Consider the following 27,855-nt stretch of genomic DNA (forward strand, 5'->3'; position numbering starts at 1 on the left):
TTAAACTATAAAAAACAAAATAAAAAAAATATAAAAAAAAAGATGCGATGTTCACATCGAAATAATTAAATTTTATTGGAGTTGATTACATTTGTAGCTTAATGGTCCTTGAGTTGTAGCTTTCGGATGAATATCATTAACTTGTTAAAAAGACGACTTCGAATGACTTCGATATAAAATTTAAAATGTCTTTAGTTATTCATTCATTTCGAAACCTTTTTTTTAAGGGTAATTTACAAATTACAAAAGTAAAATAAAAAATGCTAACGCATTTTGGCAAGATGTAGAAAATATAAATCCAAGTCTTTTGAATTTGTAATGGTTTTGGGTATGGTAGTTTATGTTTTTGTGTGTAAGTGTATGTAATATTTATGTATGTGTCTATAAAATCAAGTTGGAGTAAGAAATTTAAAATTGAGTTCAATTAAAATACTTTTTTGTCAAAGGTGGGTGCGTTGTCACAGAAGACGCTCTACGCTCGGAACGCCGCATGCTCTGGCGTGCTCCTGAACTCCTGCGGGATCCCAATCCACCTCCGCGAGGGACTCAGAAGGGCGACGTGTACTCCTTCGGGATCATCTTATACGAAATACTCGGAAGAAATGGACCTTGGGGCGACACTAATTTGACAAATGACGGTAAGTAACTAACATAACACATATTAGACATATAGACATTAAACTCATAGAGTAGAATCCTCTTTGGGAAGACTCCGCCGGCACCACTGCCACACCTATTTCTGCTTAACAATAACAGTCTTAAGCGCTGTTGTGTTCTAATTTGAAGGATGTGGTAAGGGAGACATACTTTTTCGAGGCATCGCTGCTTAGTCCTGAGGAGTACCGGCGCATCTGTGGCTGATCTCAGGTAGAAATTTAATTCTATCTGGAGTTGATTATCTACATACCAATGTTTGGCAGTAGCCGCTTACTGTCAGGTGAATTGCATACTCCTATATTCCAAAAAAAAGACATGAAAATCATATTTTTCTGTACAATATTTGGCACGACTTGTGGTTTTGTTACTTTAATATGCATTGTAGCTATAGGAAAATATTATGTCTGCCAGCACGCGACACGCTCTATGATTGAAAATGTAAATTAATTTTTACTCTGTAGAAATTTAGTAATTTGAAAATGTATCAGTACTTTTTTTGTTATTGTTAAAATTAAAATAATTTTCGTGCGTAAATTAAAATAAATTTGCGTTTTAAACTAAAGTAATGGTGCTAAATGAAAGAGATAATTTTACTGATTTCTAAATTTGTAGTTTATTTTTTTATTAAGTAACAAATTGTTTATTGTTAATTATAAAATTACTATACTTGTGTTGGACGTATGAAACTTTTAATTTCATTAGAATTTTCAAGCCTGTGCTTAAAAATTCTGTAACTGTACTGTAACTGAAACAGTTCGTACTTTTTTAATTAATTAATTTTGCAATGAATGAGTACAATGCTGATATTCTAAAAAGGCTTGCGTACCTATAACACAGAAAAGACTAAACTTTTTCACTTTCCTCTGTTATGTCATCGATTAACGCAAGAACTCTTCTCTTGAAACTTTTGAATTGTGATGCGTTCATTTCGTTCAGTTCAGGAACGAGGCTGACCAAGAACGATCTGACCGGATCGTTCGTGTTCGAGAGGCATGACGTGGAGCGGTCGAGTCGTTCGGCGTCGATTAGATAATTGTATTCGATTTCTTGTATCGATCTTTTCCTCGACGAATTCCCTTCGGAGTCTTGATTCGTGTCGTTGCTTTGATCGTCGTCCGTTTCGATCTTCACTTCTGGGACCTTCCAGGCTTCTGGTATTGTGTCCTCTGACTGGTCGTCTTCCTTGTTAAATCTGTATGCGTCGTAAAAGGTTTTTTCCTTCTTCTCAGCGTCTTCAGGGGTGACGATTTTTGGAGGCACCGGTGGTGTTATTTTTATGAAGGGTAGAAGGAATTGCATGGCGTCCGAGAGATAGTACCGTCTCTTACGCCGGCCTGTGCCGCTGTAACGGCTAGACTTCATGTGTCTCATGTACACTATTCGCAAATTTCTCCATTTCTCCTTACACGCGCTACCTGTAATAAAATAAATTAATATTATTAATTTAAATAAATTAGGCATTAACTGTAATTGAGTTCATTAATTTGGTTGAGTTTCTACAGACCAGATATTGAGCCAAACTAATTAAGGCATTTATAAGACTTCAACATACAAATTGAAATAGCATTTTAATTATTTCATTCAGAATTCTTTAGGTCCTCGATCAGAGAGTCGTGAATAAATTATGTGGAATAAATTGTTGCTTTGTTACAATGTCAAGTACGGTCGGCACGTGTTTCATTATTTTTATTCCTATTGAACGAACAATAATAACGATGTATGGTTCATAGAGCTAACATTTTCTATATTAATAAATGGCCTATATACCGTTTATACAGGAAATTAAAAAACAAAAACATACTACTATAATAGTAGTTATTATTGACATATTGTTGTTGTTTTAAACAAATAATTTGAATAATTTGAAGGTGGTAGAACCCTTTGTGGTTCGACTCTGGCGGCACCACCGCCACACCTATTTCTGCCTAATACCAGCAGTGTTAGGCGCTGCTGTGTTACGTTTTGACGGGTGTGGTAAGGGAGACATACTTTTCCGAGGCGTTCCAGCTTAGTCCTCTGGGGTAGCGGCAACTACGAAGTGCTGCGGCTATCACTGAAATATTTGAACGGTACGAAGATAAAACTATTGTTTCAGTGCTAAGGAAATTGTCCTTCATATTGCAAACGTGTTCTAATTTAGTGCTCGGGAGTAGACACATTATGTCTATTTATTGTTGAGTAAACATCCGTCATCAGTAAATCAATCTATCCTATATTTAGCTTACCAAATATCGAAATATTACTATTTCCGTCTACGAGAGACATATTGTTTATTAATATTATTAATTATAATTGAATTATAATGTTTATTAATTATAATTGAACGAACAATAATAACGATGTATGGTTCATAGAGCTAACATTTTCTATATTAATAAATGGCCTATATACCGTTTATACAGGAAATTAAAAAACAAAAACATACTACTATAATAGTAGTTATTATTGACATATTGTTGTTGTTTTAAACAAATAATTTGAATAATTTGAAGGTGGTAGAACCCTTTGTGGTTCGACTCTGGCGGCACCACCGCCACACCTATTTCTGCCTAATACCAGCAGTGTTAGGCGCTGCTGTGTTACGTTTTGACGGGTGTGGTAAGGGAGACATACTTTTCCGAGGCGTTCCAGCTTAGTCCTCTGGGGTAGCGGCAACTACGAAGTGCTGCGGCTATCACTGAAATATTTGAACGGTACGAAGATAAAACTATTGTTTCAGTGCTAAGGAAATTGTCCTTCATATTGCAAACGTGTTCTAATTTAGTGCTCGGGAGTAGACACATTATGTCTATTTATTGTTGAGTAAACATCCGTCATCAGTAAATCAATCTATCCTATATTTAGCTTACCAAATATCGAAATATTACTATTTCCGTCTACGAGAGACATATTGTTTATTAATATACACAATCTTTACATACGGGTGAATATGTTAGGTAGGTACTTATCGTCTAAATTCTTTTCTAATTTGGGATACTAGGTACCTATATTAAAGAAGGAATATGTAGGAAATCGTGAAGGAACGAAGATAAAAAATCTTGTTAGAAATCGTGCTCTTCCTTAAATGTTAATCTGGTTTGGTGAAATTCAATTTGCACTTGTTTGTTTATTGACCGGTTTATCTACGCAGCCGTTTTTGATAATCAGTTTCGTGATTAATCATTATTCCAGAGGATCATCCGCGATTGGTATTGCCTTGCTAATGGCGGGAGAAGGCTTATTTTTCCGCGTTGTGTTTGAACAAAGTTCGATTAGGTTTGTTATAGATATAAGGATGCTTTAGATCTGTCGCTCGCCGGTCACCGTGGTTGACGATTATTACGTTTGCGGCAGTCGCCAAAGATCGCTGACTACTGATTGTGGACGACGGCTCTTGCCTCATTTATTGTCGCTAGCGATCGCTGGCGTCACACGATCGTCGTCGACGGTCGCTAACTGTCGTGAGACGAAACCGGCGATTGTATTTTATCGTCGGACGCTAAAGTCCATGGCCTTGCATATGTTCTAAAGCACAAGTCTCGCTTTACAAATAGTTATTCTTTCCTCAATTAGCGAAGGAGAACATTCTAAGAAAACTTAAATGTATGCAAGTTTTCATAATTAAAAAAAAAATAGTTGTGAAATTGCCCTTGGCTAATATAGTGGTGGATGGATTGTACCCTTCTCGAGATAATAGGAGACACTCACTTTCACAGCACAAGAAAAATTACACAGTTGCCTCTTTCAAATAGCAAATCTATATAGGTTTTTATTTGTTATATAAGAGTAGGTAGGTACGAAATTATTTTAGTAGTACACCCATAGTACACCTATAACTTGCTTATAGAAAGTAAAACATGGAAAGACTAAAGCATCAAAGTCGCTTGTATTTGCAAGATTTCCAATGATTAATTCTATATATTAAAATATTTTCAAACTCTAGATTGTGATTTTTTTAAGTAATTTAATTGTATTGAATATATTAAAAAAATGTTATAAAAATAATAATTAACGTACTAGGTAAGCCACAAAATATTTTAATTAGCATTTACTTTGTATTTAATATGATTTTGATAGGCAGACCTGGCTAAAAACGTACATAGTACTTTCTTGAAAAAATTAAAAATATATATACCAATTAATAATCACAATAATATCTTAATTATTTTAATTCAGAACAAGATGGTATCTATCTAAATATAGGTATATGTGATCAAAACAGATAAAAATGTACCTATAATTAAATGACAAGGTAACCTTAGCTGTCTACTCTAAATCAATATTACATCGCGAGAAATGTTAGTTTCAAGGTCGCCAAGGCAGTGCTATACACTTTCATCATACTCGTATGACCAGCGACAAAAACGAAACGAAACAGTAGTTACGATCAACACTGGCTGAATGAATTACAAACCAGTTTGTAACAAAAAGAAACAACACAAGTTTTGTTTATTAACTCGTTACTTATCTATGCATTGTTAATAAGTAACAGATAATAAATGAAATGGATACGCTACCTGTCATGTTCATTACTTTGCCAACGTCGTCCCAAGCTTGGTCCGTGATGTCTTTGCGAGAGTACGTCATCAAATCGGGATTGTATAAACACGGCCGTTTCTTTATTTCGTAAACAAACTTTACGTTGCTCGCTTGTTCACTCAATCGAGTTTCATGGGCCATCATTTTTGTGTACTGAAAACATTTATGTAATTAAATTTTAAGTATTTATTAAAGGATTAAGGTTAGGTTTCACTGACGTGACTTGCTCGCGGCGGATGTAATGCGACTGATTTGAAACGGGTTTGAGACCGTTTCAAACTGGTTGCGTTATGCACATGCGTTCTACGCTCGTAAGAGGTCTCACGTACAATGTAGATGTGTAAGTTGGCATTATATTGAGTCACATAGAGGTAATTGTACTCAAAGGTATAACTACTTGAGCGAGTACATCTATGTTTTTGTTTTGTTTTTGTTGCGGTTACTTCGGCCTTGCTTGTAAGCGAGCCTATTAGCAACTGTGATATTGCTTTAGAGTTTAGTATTTCTATAATAGCTATCAAAAACAGATTGTTAATAGTTGAACTAATTTTCTTAGGTCAACGGGAAAGACTAATCTTGGATCCTAACTAAAGTTTCATGGACAGGACCTATGTTGTAGCTAGATTATAATTTTGCGCCTTGGGCAAGATTTGGAAGTTTGTGCACACTAAGACTTTACTCTAGAAAGAGAATTATCCTATGAAGTTTGAAATTCAAGACAACGTTTTTTTTCGCCGAATTATTTCAAGGACTACTATAATTTTTATACCGAATGTTAATAATTTTATTCGAGGACTCAATATTGACGACCCGATATAGATGTTGCGCACATTTTGGCTTACCCTAAACTACTCATGTTATTTCTAGTACTCCTACATACTACTATATTGTCCACGTAATTGTGAAATCCAAAATAATTACTTTTAGTAAAATAGATAATAGTACTTATACATAGTCATTTTTATGATTCAAAAGCATTTAAGTCTTTACAAGTTGGTTTTTGATAATTATATTTATAACATTTTTTCCTCATTACGGCCATTCAACATAAATTTTGTTAATTTTGAAAGGGCATTGAGGAAAAAATTCTAGACAATTTTTTTTAATTATAAAAAAATTGTATGAAGTTTTAATTTGTGTTAATTCATATTCTAATTTAAATAGAATAACAGTACTGTACCCTTACCAGGAGTTTTTACGTTTCGACAAATATGACTGTTTTGGTATTTGTTTACGTATTGGCCCATACGATTTCCTAGTTCTGACACAATTCGCTAGGGGCGCTGATTGGAATTTGTATGGGCAAATACGTAAACAAATACCAAAACAGTCATATTTGTCGAAACGTAAAAACTCCTGGTAAGGGTACTGTATATTAATTACAATTAATGCGTTTATGGGGGTCATATTATTTTTTTATGTGATTTAAATCTGAATTATCGCTTTAGATTCAACGATCGCCACAAACGGCATTTCTGGATTAAGCGTTTGATCATAGTGTAGGTAAGTACTTTGATTTGATCCTTGTATCTAGTTTTCTATAAGGGGCAATACCCCTTCTTAATAATCAATCTACTCACATGTCGTCTACCAAAAACCGAAAATTGAAACGATGTTTGGTTAGAAAAACATTGTATAGTAACATTGATTATTAAAAATGAGCGTAAATCTTTCACTGTGGCTGCTTAAAGAAGTTACTGTGCGGGACCGTGTATTACACAGACAGAATCTTGTAAAATGAATATGGACAGATACCTACTTAATTTTCTTTTCTTGTTCTTGAATTTAATCGCTTATTGATCTCCTCGAGGGACTACCCAGCAAATCTTTTGATGCTTATAAGCTTTATTTTGCATCAAACAATTTAATATTCCTAGCTGTATTGCATTATTATATTTTGCCTCGGCCGACAAATATAATTGAGTAGGGAAAATTCCCATGCGGATCTTGTCTGAGGATTATTTATTTTCTAAAGAAATTAAGTTTGTTATTGCATATCAAATGTTTTGTTTATTAAGATCTCTTTCAGAATATTAAATTTAAAAAAGATAGTGAGAGTTTTACATACCTTTTTAGTAGCTTGTCGACCATAAATGGAACCCTTAGGGGTTTTGCCCCACTTTTTGACGAGGAATTCATTTGAGTAGTTAGGAAAGGTCTATTTGCTCTACAAATGTCTACAACCGACAACCCTCAACAACGACAACTACTAAATTTTGATTCCCAGCGTCCTATGACTTAGCCAATATACAAGTCTAAGCTTATGTGTTTGATTTCGATTTATGCGTAGGCAGGTATCTAATTAAATTCAGATGTCTAGCCAGATTGTTTATTCATTGTTCTCCTTTGTGTAAGCCTCAGACAAGCACCTTTCATTTTAAGTTATGCGCGTATTAGAAATTAAATATTACTTGCTTAAAGGGTTAGGAAAACCTTCACGCCTGAGATCCTTCAAAAATATTCTCAAAGGTGTTTGAAATCTATCAGTTCACACACAGCCAGAGCGGTGGCTTAAACTTCTCACATTTTGAGAAGATACCCGTGTCCAGCAATGACAGTCATGGGTTGAAGACGTGTGTAAACAAAATGCGACGATTTTTTTATTGATTTTTTTATAATATAGGAGTAGCAGACGAGCATGCAGTATACCTGATGGTAAGTGGCTACTGCCGCCCATGGACATTTGTAATCAACCCCTAGTAGGATTAGATATTCCTACCTGAGGTCGATCACAAGTGTGCCGCTACCCCTAAGGACTAAGCTGGAACGCCTCGGAAAAGATTGCATGAGAACTTAGAATGGCGTGTCCATTTCATTTCGTTGGGTTTGCATTCTTCAATATAGGATTCAATTCTACATTATGTGCGTGATGAAACCTATCGTTATTTTCGTAGTCTATGAAATCTAAAGTCTAATATACAATCATCTTTTTTAGAAATCATCGGGCGAGTTCGTCAACCGATAGGCGGGGTTCTGTTTCGTCCACCACTGGGGAACCTGAAGACGAGACCTTCGCTCATTGCGGTGCTGAACGAGTGCTGGAGCGAGCGACCTGACCGCCGCCCTGAAGTTAAGCTGGTGCGCGTTCGACTAAAGGATATGCACGCTGGCATGTAAGTTTGTTGTTGTATTTATTTTAAAAAGTTGGTAGAACCCTTTATGGTTTGACTCCGGCGGCATCACCGACACACCTATTTCTACCTTATAACAGCAGTAACAGTTAAGCGCTGCTGCGTTCTGCTTTGGTAAGGGAGACATACTTTTCCGAGGCGTTCCAGCTTAGTCCTCAGAGGTAGCGGCGCATCTGTGAACAGAAATCTAATCTGATCTGAGGTTAATTACAGATGCCCAAGGGCGGAAGTAGCTACACACCATCAGGTGGACTACATGCTCGTCCGTACTCTTATAACATAAAATGAAAAAGTAGATGTACCAAACGAATACAGTGCACCTGATGGTAAATGGCTACTACCACCCATGAACAACACTAATCAATCCCAGGTAGGATTGCAGTTCTACTTGAGGTTGGGTAGATACTAGAATGACTAAGTAGGAAACGTTGGGAGTCTTCATGTAAGTGTCTTTCCCTTAAACTATATTTCCCTTCAAACTAGAACAAAGCATACACCAACATAGTAACTGCTGTTACTAGGCGGTAATAGATGTGGACCCTTTTGGGTGAATATTGATTTATTTGTGATAGTCATATGTCATTAACCCTACCCGGTTGAAGAGCCTATTGTCACTCCGATTAACGTTAATCAATTGTGTTTAATAATACAAGGGGTATTTCCAATTTATTGGATTCCTTTAGACAATAGGTAATTGGGAAGTAGGATACAGGAACAGTTGATACCATTACAGGCAAGTCCTTTGTCGTAGCAAAGAGAATTATTTATAAGGTTCCTAAGCTATTCATTAACTGAGAATTTACTAGGTAGCTAACGTAACGAAATTCGGAAATTGTTCATCAGCAATCTATTACTGTCTCACTGCTGGGCACGGGACTCCTCTCAGAGAGAGAAGGTATAAGCCATAGTCCACCGCGCTGGTCAAGTGCGAATAGGTAGACTTGACATACCTTTGAAAACGTATGCAGGTTTCTACACGATGTTTTCCTTCACCGTTTAAGCAAGTGATAAATAATTTATAATACGCAAATAATTTTTATAAATCAGAGTTGCGATCCTGGGATTTTAACCTCGGACCTCTCGATTAAGAGGCTGAATTTCTTAACCACTAGGCTATCGCTGCTATATGATGTGATTTTTTTTAACTCGTAGGAAGTCGAACATTTTCGATAATATGCTGACAATGATGGAGAAGTACGCTTCGAACCTCGAGGCCTTGGTGGACGCCAGGACCGAGCAGCTGATGAAGGAGAAACGGAGGACGGATGACTTGCTCAACAGGATGTTACCAAGGTATTATGGTTTTAATATTAAAACCAGTGATTTCCTACAGTAAGTTCCAAACTTTTTAGGGTTTCGTTCCTCAAGATAAAATGGATCCCACATACTTATATAGGATCACTTTGTTATGTTTCATAAGTAGGATCACTTTATGTTTGCCTGTCAAGACCCTTTTTCTTAGGCATACGTATTCATATTCATATTTCTTTATTTCTTAGAATACCTTATTCTAACCAAAGGTCTTAAAATTATTTACAATTCTCTTATATGGAAACTGGCGAAATTTACAGTCAGTTATTTATATATTTGTACAGGTATTATTCAGGCCCGTAGGTATAAAGGTAATATTTAAATTTATTTTATTTGAGGACCCGCGTGGCGGAGCGGTCACCATACCGGTCTGACGTGCAGAGGGTCCTGGGTTCGATCCCCGGCCAGACAGAATGATCAATTTAGATTTCTGTTTCTTGATCTGGGCGTTTGTGTATTTGTCTCTGTGTGTGTCCATAGCACCCACGACGCAGGGATTCCTAGTGTGGGGCTGTAAGTGTAGAAAGCGTTTTATATCAAATATCCGGGTCTACGCTCTCTTTTGTATGAGCTGTGAAAATATCAAACCTATGCCAACGCGATCAAAAGATATGACATACGTCAAAGGAATACAAAGGAATCAAAACCTATCTATACCTACTGCCTATTGACCTAGAATAATGATTCAAGACATTTGGCGAGAAATAATGTCTTAGAATGCGTCTGAAAATATGTTACTATATGGTAATAACTTGCGGTGGTTAATGCTGTTATTTATGTGCATATTATTTGGTGTCGGTATTGTGGCGTTGATTTTATTACGAGGACAATCCTTTTTCATTTCTTAGCATCATACAATTCCATTTGTAAAGTGTCATGCGTTGTTCCGTTAGAGTAAATAACCCATATCACGACCTAATCACACGGGCTTACTGGTGTAACATGGGTGTAGGCCACGTTCAGACTGAGGCGCTAGCCGACTGCCGAATAGATAATGAAATCCAAAAGATTCTAGAAAACTTTATTTTGAGGCTGTACAGTATGAAAAATTCGGAACAATACGCAGAATTTTAATAAGTAGGTACTAATAATAGAGGTTTAGGAAATATGTCATTTAATGAACGATTCATTATAGAACGAGTTTAAAAGCTTTTTTTTACACTTTAGGCGTCGATAAAACCGTAATTTGTGGAAATTTATCTCGTCCTAAAGTGTTTCCCGGAGCGTAAAGTACCAACGCTATGCCTTTGAATCAACTCTTAATGACAGATTTACACTGTCGTGGAATCTCAGTTTAAACGTTTAAACATAACGACGAATACTAAAGTTTTGATAAACTCTTTAAATAAGTGTAATGAAGCTGGGATAGGCCTAATTATAAAAGTAGGTAGTCGTAAATTATTTAACTGTATTTTCGGACAGAGTTTCCACTTACCGATCAATTTAGGATGATTAATGTTAATGCAGAGTCCACTTAAATATTATTTGATTAAGTACTAATTTCTATTACATTTATAATTTTATTAACGTTTCATTAACATATATTCCCGGAAAAAATATTTCATAAATTGAAAAATGATTAGGCATTTATAAGATAACATAAATTAATTAAATAAAATTGTAAAGAATTAAATAATTAATAATATAAAACTAAATAAAACCAACTATGCCGTAAACAATTCTAACGTCTAAATAATCCGATAATAATCAAGCAGATGTGTAGTGTCCTTAGGCAATCTACTTGTTGGTTGGATGGTAGGTATAGTTCGCGCCAAACTGCTAGTCCGCGCTAAAGTTGATGCGCGCAGGTTTAGTTTGCATATAATATACCTACTCCGTAACGTAAGGACATACTAACGCAGCTATCTACCCGTGGGCGAGAGTGGACAGCAGGCGGGTGCCGTCCCGCTAATATGTGCAATTTACTATTACCACAGTATAAGGATATATACAGTATATTTTATCTTCATACAAACGCACGAAACGCAAGCCACGCCTACTCGCGGCCACAACTACACTCCTACACTCGCCACTACTACACTCGGAGGTTAGTATTCACTTGGTACACGAACAGTCGTGCATGTGCCACGGTGACGAGCGCGCGATGTGACGGTTTTTTAAGGAGTTTATTTTTTCGTTTCAAGAATAATATGGTGAAGAAAATTTATAGACTATATTGTGCTGTTTTTGGTTGCTTCAATTCATCAATAACACATCCAGATATAACATTGATTAAACTGCCTGGAAACTCCAAAAGGTAAGACAATTACAATGATTTTTATGTTAATACTAGATACTTAATCTACTAGGTACTACTACTACTAAATTAGATTAGTTTTTAATTAATATAATTTGATATTTAAAAAAAATACGTATGATTGTTGTAATTTCGGTTCAGTAGACAGGTGTTAGTTTGTTATTTGAGGTTATCCCTCTTCTGAATTAATAGAATAAAACCAATGACATTTTACCAAAGGTGACTACCAAAGGTGGTAGAACCCTTTGTGGTTCGACTCCGGCGGCACCACCGCCACACCTATTTCTACCTAATAACAGCAGTGTTAAGCGCTGCTGTGTTCCGGTTTGAAGGGTGTGGTAAGGGAGACAGACTTTTCCGAGGCGTTCCAGCTTAGACCTCAGGGGTAGCGGCGCATCTGTGGCCGACCTCAGGTAGGAATATCTAATCCTATCTGGGGTTGATTACAGATGTCCATGGGCGGCAGTAGCCACTTACCATCAGGTGGACTGCATGCTCGTCTGCTACTCTTATATTATAAAAAAAAAAAAAAAAAAAAATTATACTAGACACGTTATACGCCCACTAACTTAAGAGAAAACTTGAGCGAAACTGCTTTGATAGCACACATGCACGTTTTTTAATTTACTTACCTTTAACTACATAGACAAATGTTCTATAAGGGACAGAGATATTAGAACAATGTGATAAAAAAAGACAACTAGTGTTTGACCTTGCGTTTAAGTGTACGCAAACGTAAATATTGACCATGGAATATAGTGACCAATGATTACTTCAGTCAAAACGGGACATCGATTCTTTTATGTCAAATACTTTTTACTTGAAAAAATATAGTTAAAAATAATAAAAAACACGCTTTTATGATAAAATTATCTAAAAAGTAGAAAATAATTTTCAATATAGGTATCATTTAAGGAACAGTAAATAGTATAATTGTGCAAAAAATGTGGGGCGCTTTATTAAAACTGATAAATGGAGCACCCCATGTTTTTTTTCACAATTATACTATTTACTGTTACTTAATTGACAATGGCAACGGTTCATTTCGGAGACAACGGCACGAAGCATCGAAAAAAGGGGCTGTCCCGTAAAAACGGGACGTATGGTGGGTTTCCCATTGATCCGCATGCTTGTCAAAGACAAAGAAATAATGGAACAGAAGGTAAAAAATGTCCAAAACTGTCGATAATAGTTTTAGTATGTCGTTTACGTAGAAATGTTATAGTACAGTTTAACTAAATAAATTATTATTATATAAAAATATAATTTGAAAGAATGTATCTATACAGATGTATCGACTGGTTTAAAATATACGATTTAAAAATTGTTTATATTTATTATCATAGATTAGTAAATATTACTCACTCCTAACAAGAAAATGTACCCAGTTTTGAGAATTGAAATAGTTGCGTAAAAAGTTTTCCCACGTCTCCGTGCTAAAATGTATCTAAAATATTTGAAATAATTATTTATTTATTATGTAAATTACGCAGTATTAGTTATTTATTCGTAAATTTTCTCTAAAAATGTTTTTATTTGTTAAGAATTCAAAAAAGAACTTACTATTAAACCGTTTGTGGCTTATTTCAATTTCAAGGCGGCGAAGTATCTTTACTAATCTATGTTTATTATTATCAGTTTTATTTTACACACGACCATTAATTGCAAAGTTGTGTAAATTTTATAAATGTACTAGCTGACCCAGCAAACATTGTGTTGCCATATAAATAAAAAAAATGTTAAGGGTGAACAACCCTTATCACTTAAGAGATATGAGAAATAGATAGTAACCAATTCTCAGACTTACTCAATATGCGTATAAATTTTGGTGAAAATCAGTAAAGCCGTTTCGCAGGAGTAGGTACAGAGTAACTAACATTGTGACATGAGAATTTTATATATAAGATTCTAATTTTACCGTGTTTTTTTTAGGATTAATTTCTGGCTATACAAAGATTGTTTATTAAATTATGTTTAGGTTAAGGAAGAAATACGACCTTAATGATTGAAATATTTATTCAATTAAAGAAATTTTAAAATACCGTATACTATCCTATATAAATTTTATGGTAATATTTTTTTATTATTTACCACAGGTATCGAAGGAAATTTAAAGATTAGGATACAGAATTTCCCATATATCGATTTTATTTTATTAAAATGAACCATAAAATGTTATATTTTGACTAAAAACACACTAATATAAAAATTAAGCAGTGGGATCTTAAACTATAACATACGACATATGAACATCGTCAGATTCAATAAAATGTCACTTCTGTTCTGTTGATCTATGACCATGCATTTTGCGTCTTTATCACTTTCATTGACAAAAACATACTTTGTCTCTTTCTGGTTACTCACGTAATCATGGCGGATCGAACACGAAAAATAAACAAAATTTAATAATTTCTCTTCATTTACGTGTGATAGGTGATTCCATGAAGTTTGTTTCTATTTCGAGCATAATTTTTGCATTTACGCATTGCACAAGAAGGCATTTTGAGGCTTTAAATTCAAAATAATGACGTTTAACGTGTTCAGTAACATTCGTGTGTATTACTACGCCGCGCGAGAGCGACTGGACTTGGCTGGAGTCGTTTTACACCACTTGCCGTATTTTGTATGTTTCAAGTTTTGCCCGCTTGTGGCGGATCTTTAGTTATAGATCAATGAATAAAACTATTTCTTCGACCAATTTACAACTTTTACTATTCCCGCGCAAAATAAAACTCGAAACCGTTGATAAACGAAGGGCTTGCTTGCACAACGCACGCGTCGTATTTATTCGTCGTCGCGCAGCGCAACAAAGGCTTAGGGCGTGGCTTAGCAGCCTTTCGGCACCCGTTTGTTCGCGCGATATGCCGCCGAGGGACTATTCTGAATGAGGTAATATAAATATTAGAAAATGAGAATTGATCTTAATTTATTTAGATCAATATTTTATTATCGTTGTATTATTTTAATATCGTCAAAAATAAGAAACTACCATTTGAAACGTATTTTCTTGATAGGTCAACACCTTTGTTTACATTTTGGACACCTAATTATGAATCGGAGTATAGATTAAAATTATTATTAAATATTGTATTAAAAATTAAACTAAATATTGCATAATTTATGTTAATTTATAAGCTATCATGTCAAACATATTTTATTGTTGTAACTGTCAAGTACCCAATTATAAGAATAGTTTTTATTACGTAATATATACATATTAAAAAACATAACATGCATTTTCATTCAACACTTTCTATATAATTTACTATAACATCCATTTATTTAAATAGAAAAATGCAACATTTACAATCAAAAAATTAAAAAGAAAGTCAAGTATGCAGATGTAATTAAAAAACTGTAGGCAGGCAGCCCTAACGCGTAACCTTGCCCAGCGAAACCGTAGGTATCTAATTCAAGGTCAGGGCCGAGTTAAAATACTGTATATATCCTTATACTGTGCTATTACGACGCGACTCGTTTCTATATTCGGAGGGGACTAGCAATTTGGCGCGTACTATAACATAAGTTATTGATGATTGCAGAACGGTAGCGGAGGCCCTGAAACGTGGTGAGCCGGTACAGGCGGAGAGTTTCAGTTGTGTAACCATCTACTTCAGTGATATCGTCGGATTTACCAGGCTTGCTGCCACGAATTCTCCTATGCAGGTAAGACATATAAGATTTATATGATTTCTCCTCTTATTGTTTGCAATTTCGTAAATTGGTTAAGTAAGTAATTTTAAAGTTAGCGTTGTTGTTAAAAACTGGCTGGAAAGATGGCTGCCAAACGAGCGACATCTATGGGGGCGAAATTTTCAAATGAAAAATAAACTATGTTTCAATTTTACAATATGTCACTGAAAATATACGTCTTTATACAACGAATCCTTGTCAAGGATTACATCGTGCCATATGTAAAAACTATTGTCTTTGAAAAACAAGGTCGATAAACTCGAGAGCGTAAAATTCAACCCTTACCAGGGACGCTCAAGGCCCTGGCTACAACACTCATCATAACTGTGATATCAAATTCGGCCTCTTAGTTGGAAGTAAGGAATTAAACGGGATTAGTTTTACGGAATAGCCTAATTGCTCAAACTTTGCGCCATAACTACAATTTAATGTATAACCGAAACCTACTTTCAAACAAAAATTTCAAAGGTTACTTAGCAAACTTTTAAGAAGGCGAAAATTTGAATTTCAAATTTTGTAAGAATATGAAAATTTTGGTACGATTAAATATTCAATTATTACAATGTCGGCCTAACTACCAGAACTTCGTTTTTCTCAAAGATTATTTAACAAGTAGGTACAATCACGTTTAATAAATTGGAATACAAATCCTTATACAAAGTCTCATCTCGTCAAATTGTCTCAGCTTAGTTGTCAGAGATTAATTTAGATCCAGCAATCTATCTGAAAAATAAGATTTTTTCATAAAGAGCTGGGTTTTATAAGGCTTTATAAAAATGATAGGTACCTACATCTTGAAGGTTAGCGACGTATTGTCAACTATTTTAAGGCTGTAAATTTCCATTCATGACGACTATTCACCATCAGGTAGCTCACCTGTTTTATTACTTTAACAATTAAATATAAACAAACGAAGCACGTAAGATCCGAATAAGCTAATAAAAGTAAAGTCAATTAGTCAGTCAGTGAGAACGATCGGCGTAATGTAGGTACTGTTGAAATAAAAAAAAACAATTTATATCTACACCAATGAGCATGTACGTACCTATTAATTAGGAATAAAACTTCAATTAAACACTCATTTATAAATTATAGTGACATCACATGTATTGTTAGGATGTGCGTCTGAGCGCATTAAATCTCCGAGTTTGAATAATAATAGCACAGAATAGTTAATTGGGATCCAGTGTGATAGGAAATTTCACACAACTATAGTTATATTAATCGGTTCTAGTTTGAATTTGGTTACAAACTATTTATCTAAACTTGGAACCAAGAGTCCTTACTTATGTATTCCAAAAGTGTTTACCTTCATGTCTATATTAATGCAATATTCCTATTGCAGGTTGTGGAGATTCTAAACGACCTCTACACGTGTTGTGACGAGATCATATCATATTATAATGTATACAAGGTGCGTATGACTAATTTACTTTATTTTCGGCGTTGAATATAGTTTTCAGAATTTCGTAACAGACTCCGACCAAAAATTAGGTATAATACATATTACATAGCTTCTTGAGTCAAGGGTGTGGTGGTACGTTCGGAGCCAAAGGATTTTACTACTTTTAAAATTTAATTGTGTAGCAATCCCAAATTACGCACTTATACTTGTGTAGGTAAAACTCAAGTTACTTTCAATTCTTGCAAGATATTAAACGCTTTGAAAAAAATAAAATGTTGTAGGTACTTAGACGGTCGTTACCTACGTAGAAATAGTACATTACGATACGCGTGGCCAAAGTAGCCTATTTTTGCACGGCGTGAAGTTAGCGCCCGAGCGCAGCGAGGGTGCTAAACGCCGTGCACATAATAGGCTACTTATGTCACAAGTATCGTATACTATTTTATAGCTCGTGTGACATAAACCCGCTTATACTTGTGAAGTATTGTGAAAAAATATGATAATTATTTTTAAACTTATAAATGATTGAAACTAAAAAATATGAATTAAAAAACCAATACAAATGTGACACAAACAAAACAAAAGAAGAAGTCTTGATTTAGAAAATTTAGTAATTTGTATCTAGTATTTTAAGATTTGTATGTAACATACAAATCTTAAAATAATTAGTGGCATCTCCACCTAAACGTATTAAAGAAACATGATAAGGAATCACATAATATATACTAGTGATACAGTACAAAATCGACTATCCGGACCTCAGTTACACAGATTATTTGTATTGCCAAACATGAACAAGTCACTTTGTAATAACCGCAGATTAGCTACGTTGTGTGTGATGTGTGCATTTGAATTCCAGAAAGCAGCCAAATCGCAAGTAGAAAGTTATAATACAAACCAAAAACCCGGTTGCTTAATAATATAGCCTATGTTATCCCTGCAATTTAGATGAATACAACGACATATATGTCAATATATGTCGTTAGTTCGTGAAGTCGTTTAGGTTTGACAAAGAATGAAAAATACATACGTACAAACATACGGTCGAAAAACATTGCCTTCCTCAATCGGATCAAATAGCTTTTCTTCATAAACGCAATTATCCAAATTTTTGATAGTCCGAATGCCGTACGACAACAAATAGTTCGCTTTATCAAGTTTTTACGGGAGTAGTATTATGGCTAATTTTGATAATGATTCCTAATTTAAATATGTCCTACTTTGGTGTGTAGCGAAAATAAACAGTCAAAACAAACAATAAAATTCGATACAGCTCAACAGTTAGTCTTACATTGATGCTATTGCTTAGAATATACAAAATGGCAAAAATATTTATAAATACATGCAAAATAAATATTAACATAATTATTGCTTTAAACAAAATAATCCTTACTCACTTTTAATTTTCAAATGACATTTAAAAGTATGAAACGTTCATAGCGATATTAATTTTTTACAACTGTGATGGTAGTGTACTGACATTAATACAGTGTAAAAATCGGCTACTTTGGACACAGAAAAGCGTGGCTAAAATGCGGGTTTAGGTCACAGAGTGCTATATAGTACATTACAATACGAGGACGAAAAATTTTTTTCTGACAAGTGTGAGTTTGCAGGCCGAGCCGCAGGCGAGGACTGCAATCACACGAGTCAGAAAAACATTTTTCGTCCGCGTGTTGTATAAAATTTTATATTACGGGGTCGGAAATGGGGGTTTTGCGCACGCGAAGCGTGCGTAAAACGTCAATTTACGCACGCCGTGATATAAAAATACTTAGATTGCAAATTAAAAATGTTGATGTTGAATTTAAATGCCAAAGCGTCGTTGATGCTTTAATCTTACTTACATTTGCATATAAATGTAGGTCAAATTGTGTTTTTATTTTGATAGGATTTTGTGATGAAGCTCCAAGTAGGTAATAATTATTACAGAATTCCATGTACCTACGATAGCGACCACTTACAATCAGTTAGAATGCGTACATGGTATAGTCCGCGCCAAACTTCTAGTCCGCTCTGAAGTTGTTGCGCGCAGGTTTAGTTAGCATATACTCCGTAACGTTAGGGCACACTAACGCCGCTGTGTACCCGCGGGCGAGAGCGCTGTCTTCGTCCCGCTAATATCTGCAATTTGTTATTGCGACGCGACTCGTTTCTATATTCGGAGCGGACTATACCTACATGTACGCTTGACTGTGACGGCACTTGCTAAAACGGTGAAGGAAAATATCGTGAGGAAACCTGCATACCTGAGAGATATATAAAAAATCTTAAAGGTATGTGAAGTCTACCAATACGCACTTGGCCAGCGCGGTGGACTAATGCCTAACCCTTCTCATTCTGAGAGCAGCAATGGGACAATAATGGGTTGATGATGATGACGTACGCTTCGGTTTGCGTCAAAAAAGCAAACCGAAGCAGTCAGGTAAGCAGTGAGTCTGCGTATTACCAGGTGGAGACAATAGGTGATGCGTACATGGTGGTCGGCGGGGTGCCGGAGCGGTGCCCGCGCCACGCCGCGGAGGTGGCCTCTCTGGCGCTGCACATCCTGGACGAAGTGCCCAATATCAAGATGAGGCATATGCCCGCTGCGAAGCTGCATATCAGGATTGGTGAGTTGGTTGTAAACCTTTTTAGAGTTGCGTGTAAAGGGTACAAACAGAACCTTGCTAATAATCCTCTATTGTTAATCTGTCACAGGTCCGTCCCTTGAATTTTATATAATATATCCCTCGAATATTATATAATAAATTACATTAAATATAGGTAAATAACGATTTTGATAACGGTTTTGGAATAAAAATCTTGATACAAAACCCTAACTTTTCTGGGTAATTTTACTGGTTTCTTTCGTCCACTTCTTATAACTCCCGTTATAAGTCCAACCTATCTGATATTCTTGCCTACAACAGTTCAAAACTAGATTTTTTTGCCAAGAAGGCATCGTCACATTACGATCTTTGGTAGGAAAAAAGAGTCAGATTGGAATAACGGGCATAACTCGAAATCTTCATTCTGTCGCCAGGCATACACAGTGGGCAATGTGCAGCCGGTGTGGTCGGCATCAAGATGCCCCGGTACTGCCTATTCGGCGACACTGTGATAACAGCGGCGCGTATGGAGTCCACCGGCGATCCCCAGAAGATCCACATCAGCAACGATACATACAAGTTGCTAAAGCAACACGGCGGATATAAGTTTAAGGAGAGGGGTGTCATAAATATTAAGGTAATAATGATTATGGGTGCATAAGAGGGGAAAGAAGGTTAGAGAGGAGAATCCTTAGCATAGAAGAGAAAATAAAAAATTTCAAATTTAAATCGCCGGTGACAAATTTCTGAGACTATCTAGTCCTGACGTCCCCCCGTTCCTTTCTTAGCATAGGGTGAAAAATATTTCAATTTTCACCAAACTTCTTTTTGCCAACCTCAACTACGCCACTACTTTTAGACAACTCCCTCAACAAGTTATACAATGTATAGGTGTAAGTAAATAAATTCTTGTTTTGACAGGGCAAAGGCGAGATGCGCACTTGGTGGTTAGTTGGTGAAAATCATGAGAGAAGACGCGACTCATTATTTCGACAACGTGAGTTCAAATATGATCATATACATACAATACAATAATTTTATCGGATACTAGAAAAAAGTGGTCCGCTAAGCTAATACTGTAGTTTTTAATAGGTTATAGGAAGATTTTTTTTGCTTACTTCTTTTAGAGACAAGCAGAAAACTCCCTAACAAGTCCATTTACACCCTTGTCCGATCGTCCGTCTAGTTGTTTATAATGGAAGGTTGCTCCGTAATATAACTGGATATTTTATATACAGAATTGTGCATCAGCAGCGCCGAGACGGACATCTTCGACGACAGGCTGTGGGGCCCCGAGCGCTCCATCCTCAACATCCGGGACCGCGCGCGGCTGTCCTGCGCGGGCTCCCTCGGGCCGGGCTCCGCGCTGTCCCTGCCCGGAGCCCCCGCCTGCGCTTGCTTCGTGCCCCAACGTGACCACCACTCCGCCCCCGTCGTCACGTTCTACGACTGACGCTAACCCAGCCAAATGTTTCCTCCCTAAATGGTCAAACCTTAGAGAAACCTTGAAAGTAACGAAGCAAGTCGGGTGCATTCTGCAAGGGTGGTGCGACGCGGATGATCTGAAAGACGACGGCTACGAGGCGAGGAAGCGATGGCTGGCTGCGATGAAGCGGTTGTATTCTTTGGACTATAACAGTGATGGCTTAGATTGTAATTAGCTGTACCCTAATTGTTCGTTTTAGTTATGGAGTTTCTGCCATAGGGCAGAATAGGTTGTTTAACCAGGCGCCTAACTTTGTTATAAAATAAGGCTATTCTATAACCTACAAATAAAATTTAACCAGACAAAAGTATTCACAATTTGATGTTTAATAAAAATGTGTTTAAGGTAGATATACTTAATGCATAATATATGTGATGAACGGATGGACAAGACTTACTTGAGACGTCCACCATAGGAAATTAATTAAAATGAAAAATATGTATGTGTTTTAGAAAATATCACGATGTACCTATATAAATACTAGTCTAGTATTTCTCTGTGTGTGTCAATTTGATCTCGTACTATCCGCATTTTATTTTTAAAACGTTACGTTTAGAATCTACTTAAAAAGGCTGGGCTACAGGGAAGAAGATTGTAGGAAGTAAGATGAATTTTGTATGCTTGATATGTAGATTGTAGAAAAATTTAGAATCTGGGTGTATGGGGCCAGGAGAACTGCTATTAAAACTTCGAGGCAAGTGGGTACTTGATTTTTTGTTGATTGGCAGGTGGGTAGTTGAAATTTTAATGTAAACCTTCGAATTGTGCAACTTCGAAATATGAATAGGAATTAAATTGGAAAATAAAGATAATACTTATTTAGGTATTTATAATATTGAAGGGGTAGTTGACAAAAACTTGAATTTTCGATGAATATTTTACTCCTACCCTTTACAAGTAATATGTTTGATAATCATATTACATACAAATTATATGAAAAATTCTTAACTGAAAGTACCTAAGTATAGCAATGTGATGTAGACTTTGCTATTAAATGTTTTTTTTTTATTTAGTATTGACTTGTTGTCGTAATAGTTTATTAAAGTGTAACATTTAAGTATACATACGAGGGTACGTTTTTAAGTTCGCGGAATGAGGGACAAGGAGCGAAAATAAAATGTCAAAATTATTTTTCTTTTTCTACATATTCTCCTGCAAGACGAATGCATTTTTCAGATCTTTGTATTAACTTATTTAAACCCTCATAAAAAAATGTTTTGTCCTTGTTGGAAAAATACGAGGAAATTGCGTCCTTTACTTCTTCGTCTGTAGAAAATTTCTTTCCACGAAGCTCTTTTTTCATTTTTGGAAAGAGATAATAATCGCTGGGAGCCAGGTCTGGACTATAGGGTGGGTGATTTAAAATATCAAAGCCCACCTTATGCAGGGCAGCCAGTGCAATACGGCTCTTGTGTACGGGCGCATTGTCGTGCAACAGCAGGACACCTCTGGATAATTTTCCTCGTCTTTTTTCTTTGATGGCTTCTTTTAACCGCTCCAAGATTGTTGCGTAATATTCTCCGGTTATAGAGACACCTTTATCTTTGTAATCTATTAACAAAATTCCTTCTGCATCCCAAAAGACTGTCGCCATGAGTTTGCCGGCCGATTGTGACACCTTAAACTTTTTAGGAGGTGCTGTACCCTTTTTATGCCACTGCATGGAGTCTTGTTTAGACTCAGGTTCATAATGGTGAACCCAAGTTTCATCTCCAGTAACAATTCGATTCAGTACAATATCCTTATCTTCTCCACAGAGGTTCAAAAACGCACGGGAACATTCAACGCGCTGTTGTTTCTGAGGCGGCGTGAGCATTCTCGGCACCCACCGCGCGCTGACCTTAGTCATGCCAAGATGGTCATGCAGAATTTTAAAAATGGTTGTATCCGATACTCCAACCATTTCTGCAAGCTGTTTCTTCTTTAGCCGAGCATCTTCCAGTACTAATTTTTCGACTTCCGCTATCGTTTCCGGAATGGTCACCTCAACAGACCGTCCTGGTCGTGGGTCGTCTTCAAGTGAATCCCTGCCTTGCTTAAAAAGGTTGTTCCACTTGTAAACCATCGTTTTTCCAGGGCAAGAGTCCCCGTAAACCGATGACATCTCTTCCATTATGATTTGCACAGACTTTCCTTGCTTGGTAAGGAACTTTATAACGGCGCTATGCTCGATTTTCTCCATACTTCCAATTTTCTTCCGGATTGAGTTGTTTAATTGTCGATAGTTTTAAAACTAATGATGCAATTGTGATAAAACTTTATATTTATACTATTTATGAGTCACTTAACACCGCCCTTAACGAGCCCGCTATCCCCCCTCTAACCCTGCCATTCCGCGGACTTAAAAACGCACCCTCGTACATAATTATAAATGTTATTGTTAATAATAATGCACTTTATAAGGCTTTATTATGCTATTTGTAATTAATCACACTACCATATATTATTTATTTTTACGTGCAAAGTTGCATTTACCAGAAGAATTAAACATTATATTGATATTTTCGGTTTATTCCTAAATATTCTAGTCGTAAATTGCAAAGATATTATTCTGATGACATTGGATGTTATTTTGAGGTATATTATAATGTTATATCATTACATATTTATAGTTATTGTATGTTTATATATGTATGGGTTGTGTGTGTTTAGATGTAAAAATAATTTTATGGTACAGGATCCCTAGTATAGTTTTCATCATTTATTAATAACAAGCTGATTTTTCGTGAGTAGCTTCGTTTCGACAAGACGCCCAACATTTTTCCTTACAGCAATGTTAGTAAATGGTAGCTTGATGGGGCAGCAAGGATAAAATATGTTGACCGGACGAATTCTAAAAATTTATTACTAACCAAATTTTTCTTTGTTAATTATCAAGATAATTATTTAAATAACGTGAAAAAATATTTGTCCTACAAAATATAAGGTTTTTATTAAGGCGTCCCCCCTCTCCAACATGTATCATAAACAAGGTCATGAAAAATAATTACTAACCAGCTGATTTTTTTTTTATTGGCTGTCTACCATTTACATAGTCTACCATGCACATTGTCCTACAAATTGCATGGTATGTCATCTCGGACCTACGCTGAAAAGATGTTAATTCCGCAGGATTATTTTTTTTATTAGTAACTGTAGGACAAAGGTATCACGTGATAGGATAATATAATTTTTATCTAAATAAAACAATGTCCTACAAAAAAAAGGGTAACTTTTATTAATCCTACAAGATTTGTAATTTAACTATAATATAATATAAATAAACTATAAAACTGGCGGACTGGAATAACGTACTTCGCAATTTGTAGGACAATGTGGGTAGTAAGCTGTGTAAATGTTAGACAGCTAATAAAAAAAAAATCAGCTGGTTAGTAATTATTTTTCATGACCTTGTTTATGATACATGTTGGAGAGGGGGGACGCCTTAAAAAAAACCTTATATTTTGTAGGACAAATATTTTTTCACGTTATTTAGATAATTGTCTCGATAATTAATAAAAAAAATTCGGTTAGTAATATTTTTTTTTGATTCGTCAAATCAACATATTTCATCCCTATTATTTTAGTTATAAACCACAATCGAGAACTTTCGTACGAGAATTTGTTGGGCGTCTCATTGAAACGAAGCTATTCTGGAACACTCAGCTTGATACTAATTATTTTTACATTAAGTATTAGTACTACAACTTTTAAGTGTAGGTCCGAGATGACATACCATGTAATTTGTAGGACAATGTGCATGGTAGACTATGTAAATGGTAGACAGCCAATAAAAAAAAAATCAGCTGGTTAGTAATTATTTTTCATGGCCTTGTTTATGATACATGTTGGAGAGGGGGGACGCCTTAATAAAAACCTTATATTTTGTAGGACAAATATTTTTTCACGTTATTTAAATAATTATCTTGATAATTAACAAAGAAAAATTTGGTTAGTAATAAATTTTTAGAATTCGTCCGGTCAACATATTTTATCCTTGCTGCCCCATCAAGCTACCATTTACCAACATTGCTGTAAGGAAAAATGTTGGGCGTCTTGTCGAAACGAAGCTACTCACGAAAAATCAGCTTGTTATTAATAAATGATGAAAACTATACTAGGGATCCTGTACTATTAAATTTTGTCAAAATGGGTGGAAAAAAATTGTTAGATCAATTTCATTATGCATATGACTTTTTTAGAAAATTTGGAAGAATGATCAAGGCCTAGAACTTTTAAGAATCGATTTATTGTTCAAAAATTATGTTTACAACTTTATAATCAATGTTTATTATGACTGTACAATGAAAATTAAATAAAGTATCAAATTCTTTGTAATTTTATTTACAATACATATGAGACTACAAACATTTGGATTAAAAAAATTTTTAGAGGGATATTTACATGTTTTCTTAACATTCAATATAAACTAAAACAAAAAAATAATTCTCGGTGACTGATGAAATTCTTTTTTAAAAAAAATATGCTTCTCATGAACTATAATGAAATCATGAACTAATGAGCTATAAATAGATCCTCTTAAAACTAAGTAGTTTATATTTCTACAATGAATTTACAGAACCTTTCATTAAATGTTTAATTAATGAATAATTACTTCTTTATACAAAATGTATACAGTAGAATGTACAATATTTTGTTATTTTTTTATATTTTTACCCATTTAATTTACAATGACACAAGTGTAAAAAATATACAGACTTCGTAAAAAACACTTTGGTAAGTAAGTAAGTAAGTAAAAAATGTTGTTGTTGTTATGTTAAAAAATAAATGATTGCACCATTTTAGTTGAGATTGAAATTATGTCATAACTAATAGTTACCTTTAACCACTCGAATTCCATCGGTTGAAGTTACTGAATTTTTTGTCAACTTCCCTATCTAATAACAAATCGATTGATTCAACAAATATTTTTTACATTTCATCGCTACCGTCAAAGTTACTGTTATATTTAACTTTAACACAAACTTTAACCAGGATTTCGATGCAACCCACCCTAAGTAACTGTTTAAAAAAGTGGGAAATGAAATTCACATACCTGATTTTTCACAAGAGTATAGTATTATATTTGCATTTATGTTATTGTATATATATATTTTTTTGTTTTATAATATAAGAGTAGCAGACGAGCATGCAGTCCACCTGATGGTAAGTGGCTACTGCCACCCATGGACATCTGTAATAAACCCCAGATAGGATTAGATATTCCTACCTGAGGTCGGCCACAGATGCGCCGCTACCCTTGAGGACTAAGCTGGAATGCCTCGGAAAAGTCTTCTAAGCACAAGTAAACAATCACCTTTTTTTCAGCCGCAATCTCAACTCCATTTCTAAGTAAGCCTTCATAGATGGGTCATCAACCAATTTCAGGATCTTGTCGGTTATTTCTGGGCCAGCATTCTCCATCTTAGAGGCGAGGGCTTCAGCCCACACAATGAAGACACAGTTTGCACACCCCGATCTGCAACATGCTGTTGGTGGTTCATCTATGGATGCCTGGAATTTTGAAATTTTTATCAATAAAAATTATTTCTATTTTATGACAGAACAAGCTTTTGCCTGCGGCTTCCCTCGTGTTACGAAGTAATATTTTCATCCTCTATTTTATCCCCTTGGGGGTAGAATTGATCAAAATTCTTTCTTTATCAGCCCGATCCGTCCAGTCAGTCACCTTTGAGTTATATATATTAAGATGATAAACAAATGGTTACTTGAACTAGTGATGTGGATCAGTTCTATTGTGACCAGCCACTTTTTTATAGCAACAAATAATCTTTTTTAAAAGATAATGAACACTTAGGCACGTTAAAAGTAGTTATTGCTAGTCATGGACATCAGTCAAAACCGTTGAATAAAAAGTCTAACATTAACTCAACCATGAAGTAATTGAGTCTCTAAGAACTAAGTCGGAAAGCCTCATGTGCTCCTTAACATATCCTTCAAATCAGAATACAACAGAGTTTAATATTGTTTGTATAGAGCAGGCAAAGCTGTGGCGATGGTGCTCTAAAGTCCAAGAATTACATTTTTTAATTTAAGCTTGCTTATGGTTAGTGATACGCTATATTATTATACAACCACTTACGTTTTTGGTAATTCGTTCAATTTCTTTTTCCTTTTCTTCCTCAGTTACGTTTGACGTAGTGCAAAGTCCTCGCGGTCGTTTGTATTGACACCTTAAGATGGATGCTACTGGCAAGACTCTTATTTTCTGAAAATATTAAAGTTTTTACTGTGAAGTTCTTGATAGGAACTCTATTCTTATGCAAGTAGGTCAGTATAATACTTACGAGCATAATTGTATCAGGCCTTTTGTGTTTTTTGAGATTGTTTTGAAAATTTTAGATTATGAAGATTCTTCTTATTATGTATACTCGAATATCATCCTGCTCTGATATTTAACTTTTATGTAAAATAGACAGGCGACATTTTGTGTAATTAACCTCGGGGCAAAATGCTAAAATTTTGCACATATTTTTTTAGTTATGACTTTACGTCGTCGAGATATTGACAACGATATTTTATTTTTGTCATTTTGTCATTGATGTTTTGAGTTTTGACGAATGATAACATTGACGGTCGTCTTTTTTAAGTTAATATTGAATGTTAGGTCTCAATTCGTAAATATATACAGCCTATGTTATCGTGTCTATTGAATACTATGTAATGTATTTATATTAGAACATGCTCATAATTAATTATCAAAAAATATATTTAAAGTGTTTTCGATTAAAATAGTTTATTCTAAATTATATTATAATAAATTCTTTGTTACCATAGACAATAGTCGCCGCCAATATAACCGGAAG

The 27,855-nt window shown here is 35.2% G+C and overlaps 2 protein-coding genes across 2 annotated transcripts in view; one reads left to right on the forward strand and one right to left on the reverse strand.

Moving 5' to 3' along the window:
* The window catches only part of LOC140744543 (guanylate cyclase 32E-like), a 90,585-nt gene extending 68,475 nt beyond the window's left edge, over positions 1-22,110 (forward strand). The window contains exons 14-22 of the mRNA XM_073076173.1: positions 447-638; positions 8,111-8,288; positions 9,459-9,599; positions 15,417-15,540; positions 16,913-16,981; positions 19,425-19,584; positions 19,998-20,200; positions 20,485-20,560; positions 20,802-22,110. Of these exons, the coding sequence (XP_072932274.1) occupies positions 447-638; positions 8,111-8,288; positions 9,459-9,599; positions 15,417-15,540; positions 16,913-16,981; positions 19,425-19,584; positions 19,998-20,200; positions 20,485-20,560; positions 20,802-21,016 (1,358 nt within the window). The 3' untranslated portion in view covers positions 21,017-22,110. The remainder of the gene's footprint in view (positions 1-446; positions 639-8,110; positions 8,289-9,458; positions 9,600-15,416; positions 15,541-16,912; positions 16,982-19,424; positions 19,585-19,997; positions 20,201-20,484; positions 20,561-20,801) is intronic.
* LOC140744542 (uncharacterized) lies at positions 1,246-5,490 on the reverse strand. Its single transcript, XM_073076172.1, has 2 exons — positions 5,154-5,490; positions 1,246-2,072 (listed from the first exon to the last, which is right to left on the reverse strand). Exons 1-2 carry the CDS (start codon positions 5,317-5,319, stop codon positions 1,501-1,503), a joined length of 738 nt encoding a protein of 245 aa, XP_072932273.1. The 5' UTR covers positions 5,320-5,490; the 3' UTR covers positions 1,246-1,500.
* Positions 22,111-27,855: the final 5,745 nt, after the last annotated feature.

The sequence above is a fragment of the Epargyreus clarus genome, unplaced genomic scaffold (genome assembly GCF_041222505.1).
Source record: "Epargyreus clarus isolate Ecla_fem2 unplaced genomic scaffold, WU_Ecla_fem_2.2 ptg000008l, whole genome shotgun sequence".
NCBI lineage: Eukaryota > Metazoa > Arthropoda > Insecta > Lepidoptera > Hesperiidae > Epargyreus > Epargyreus clarus.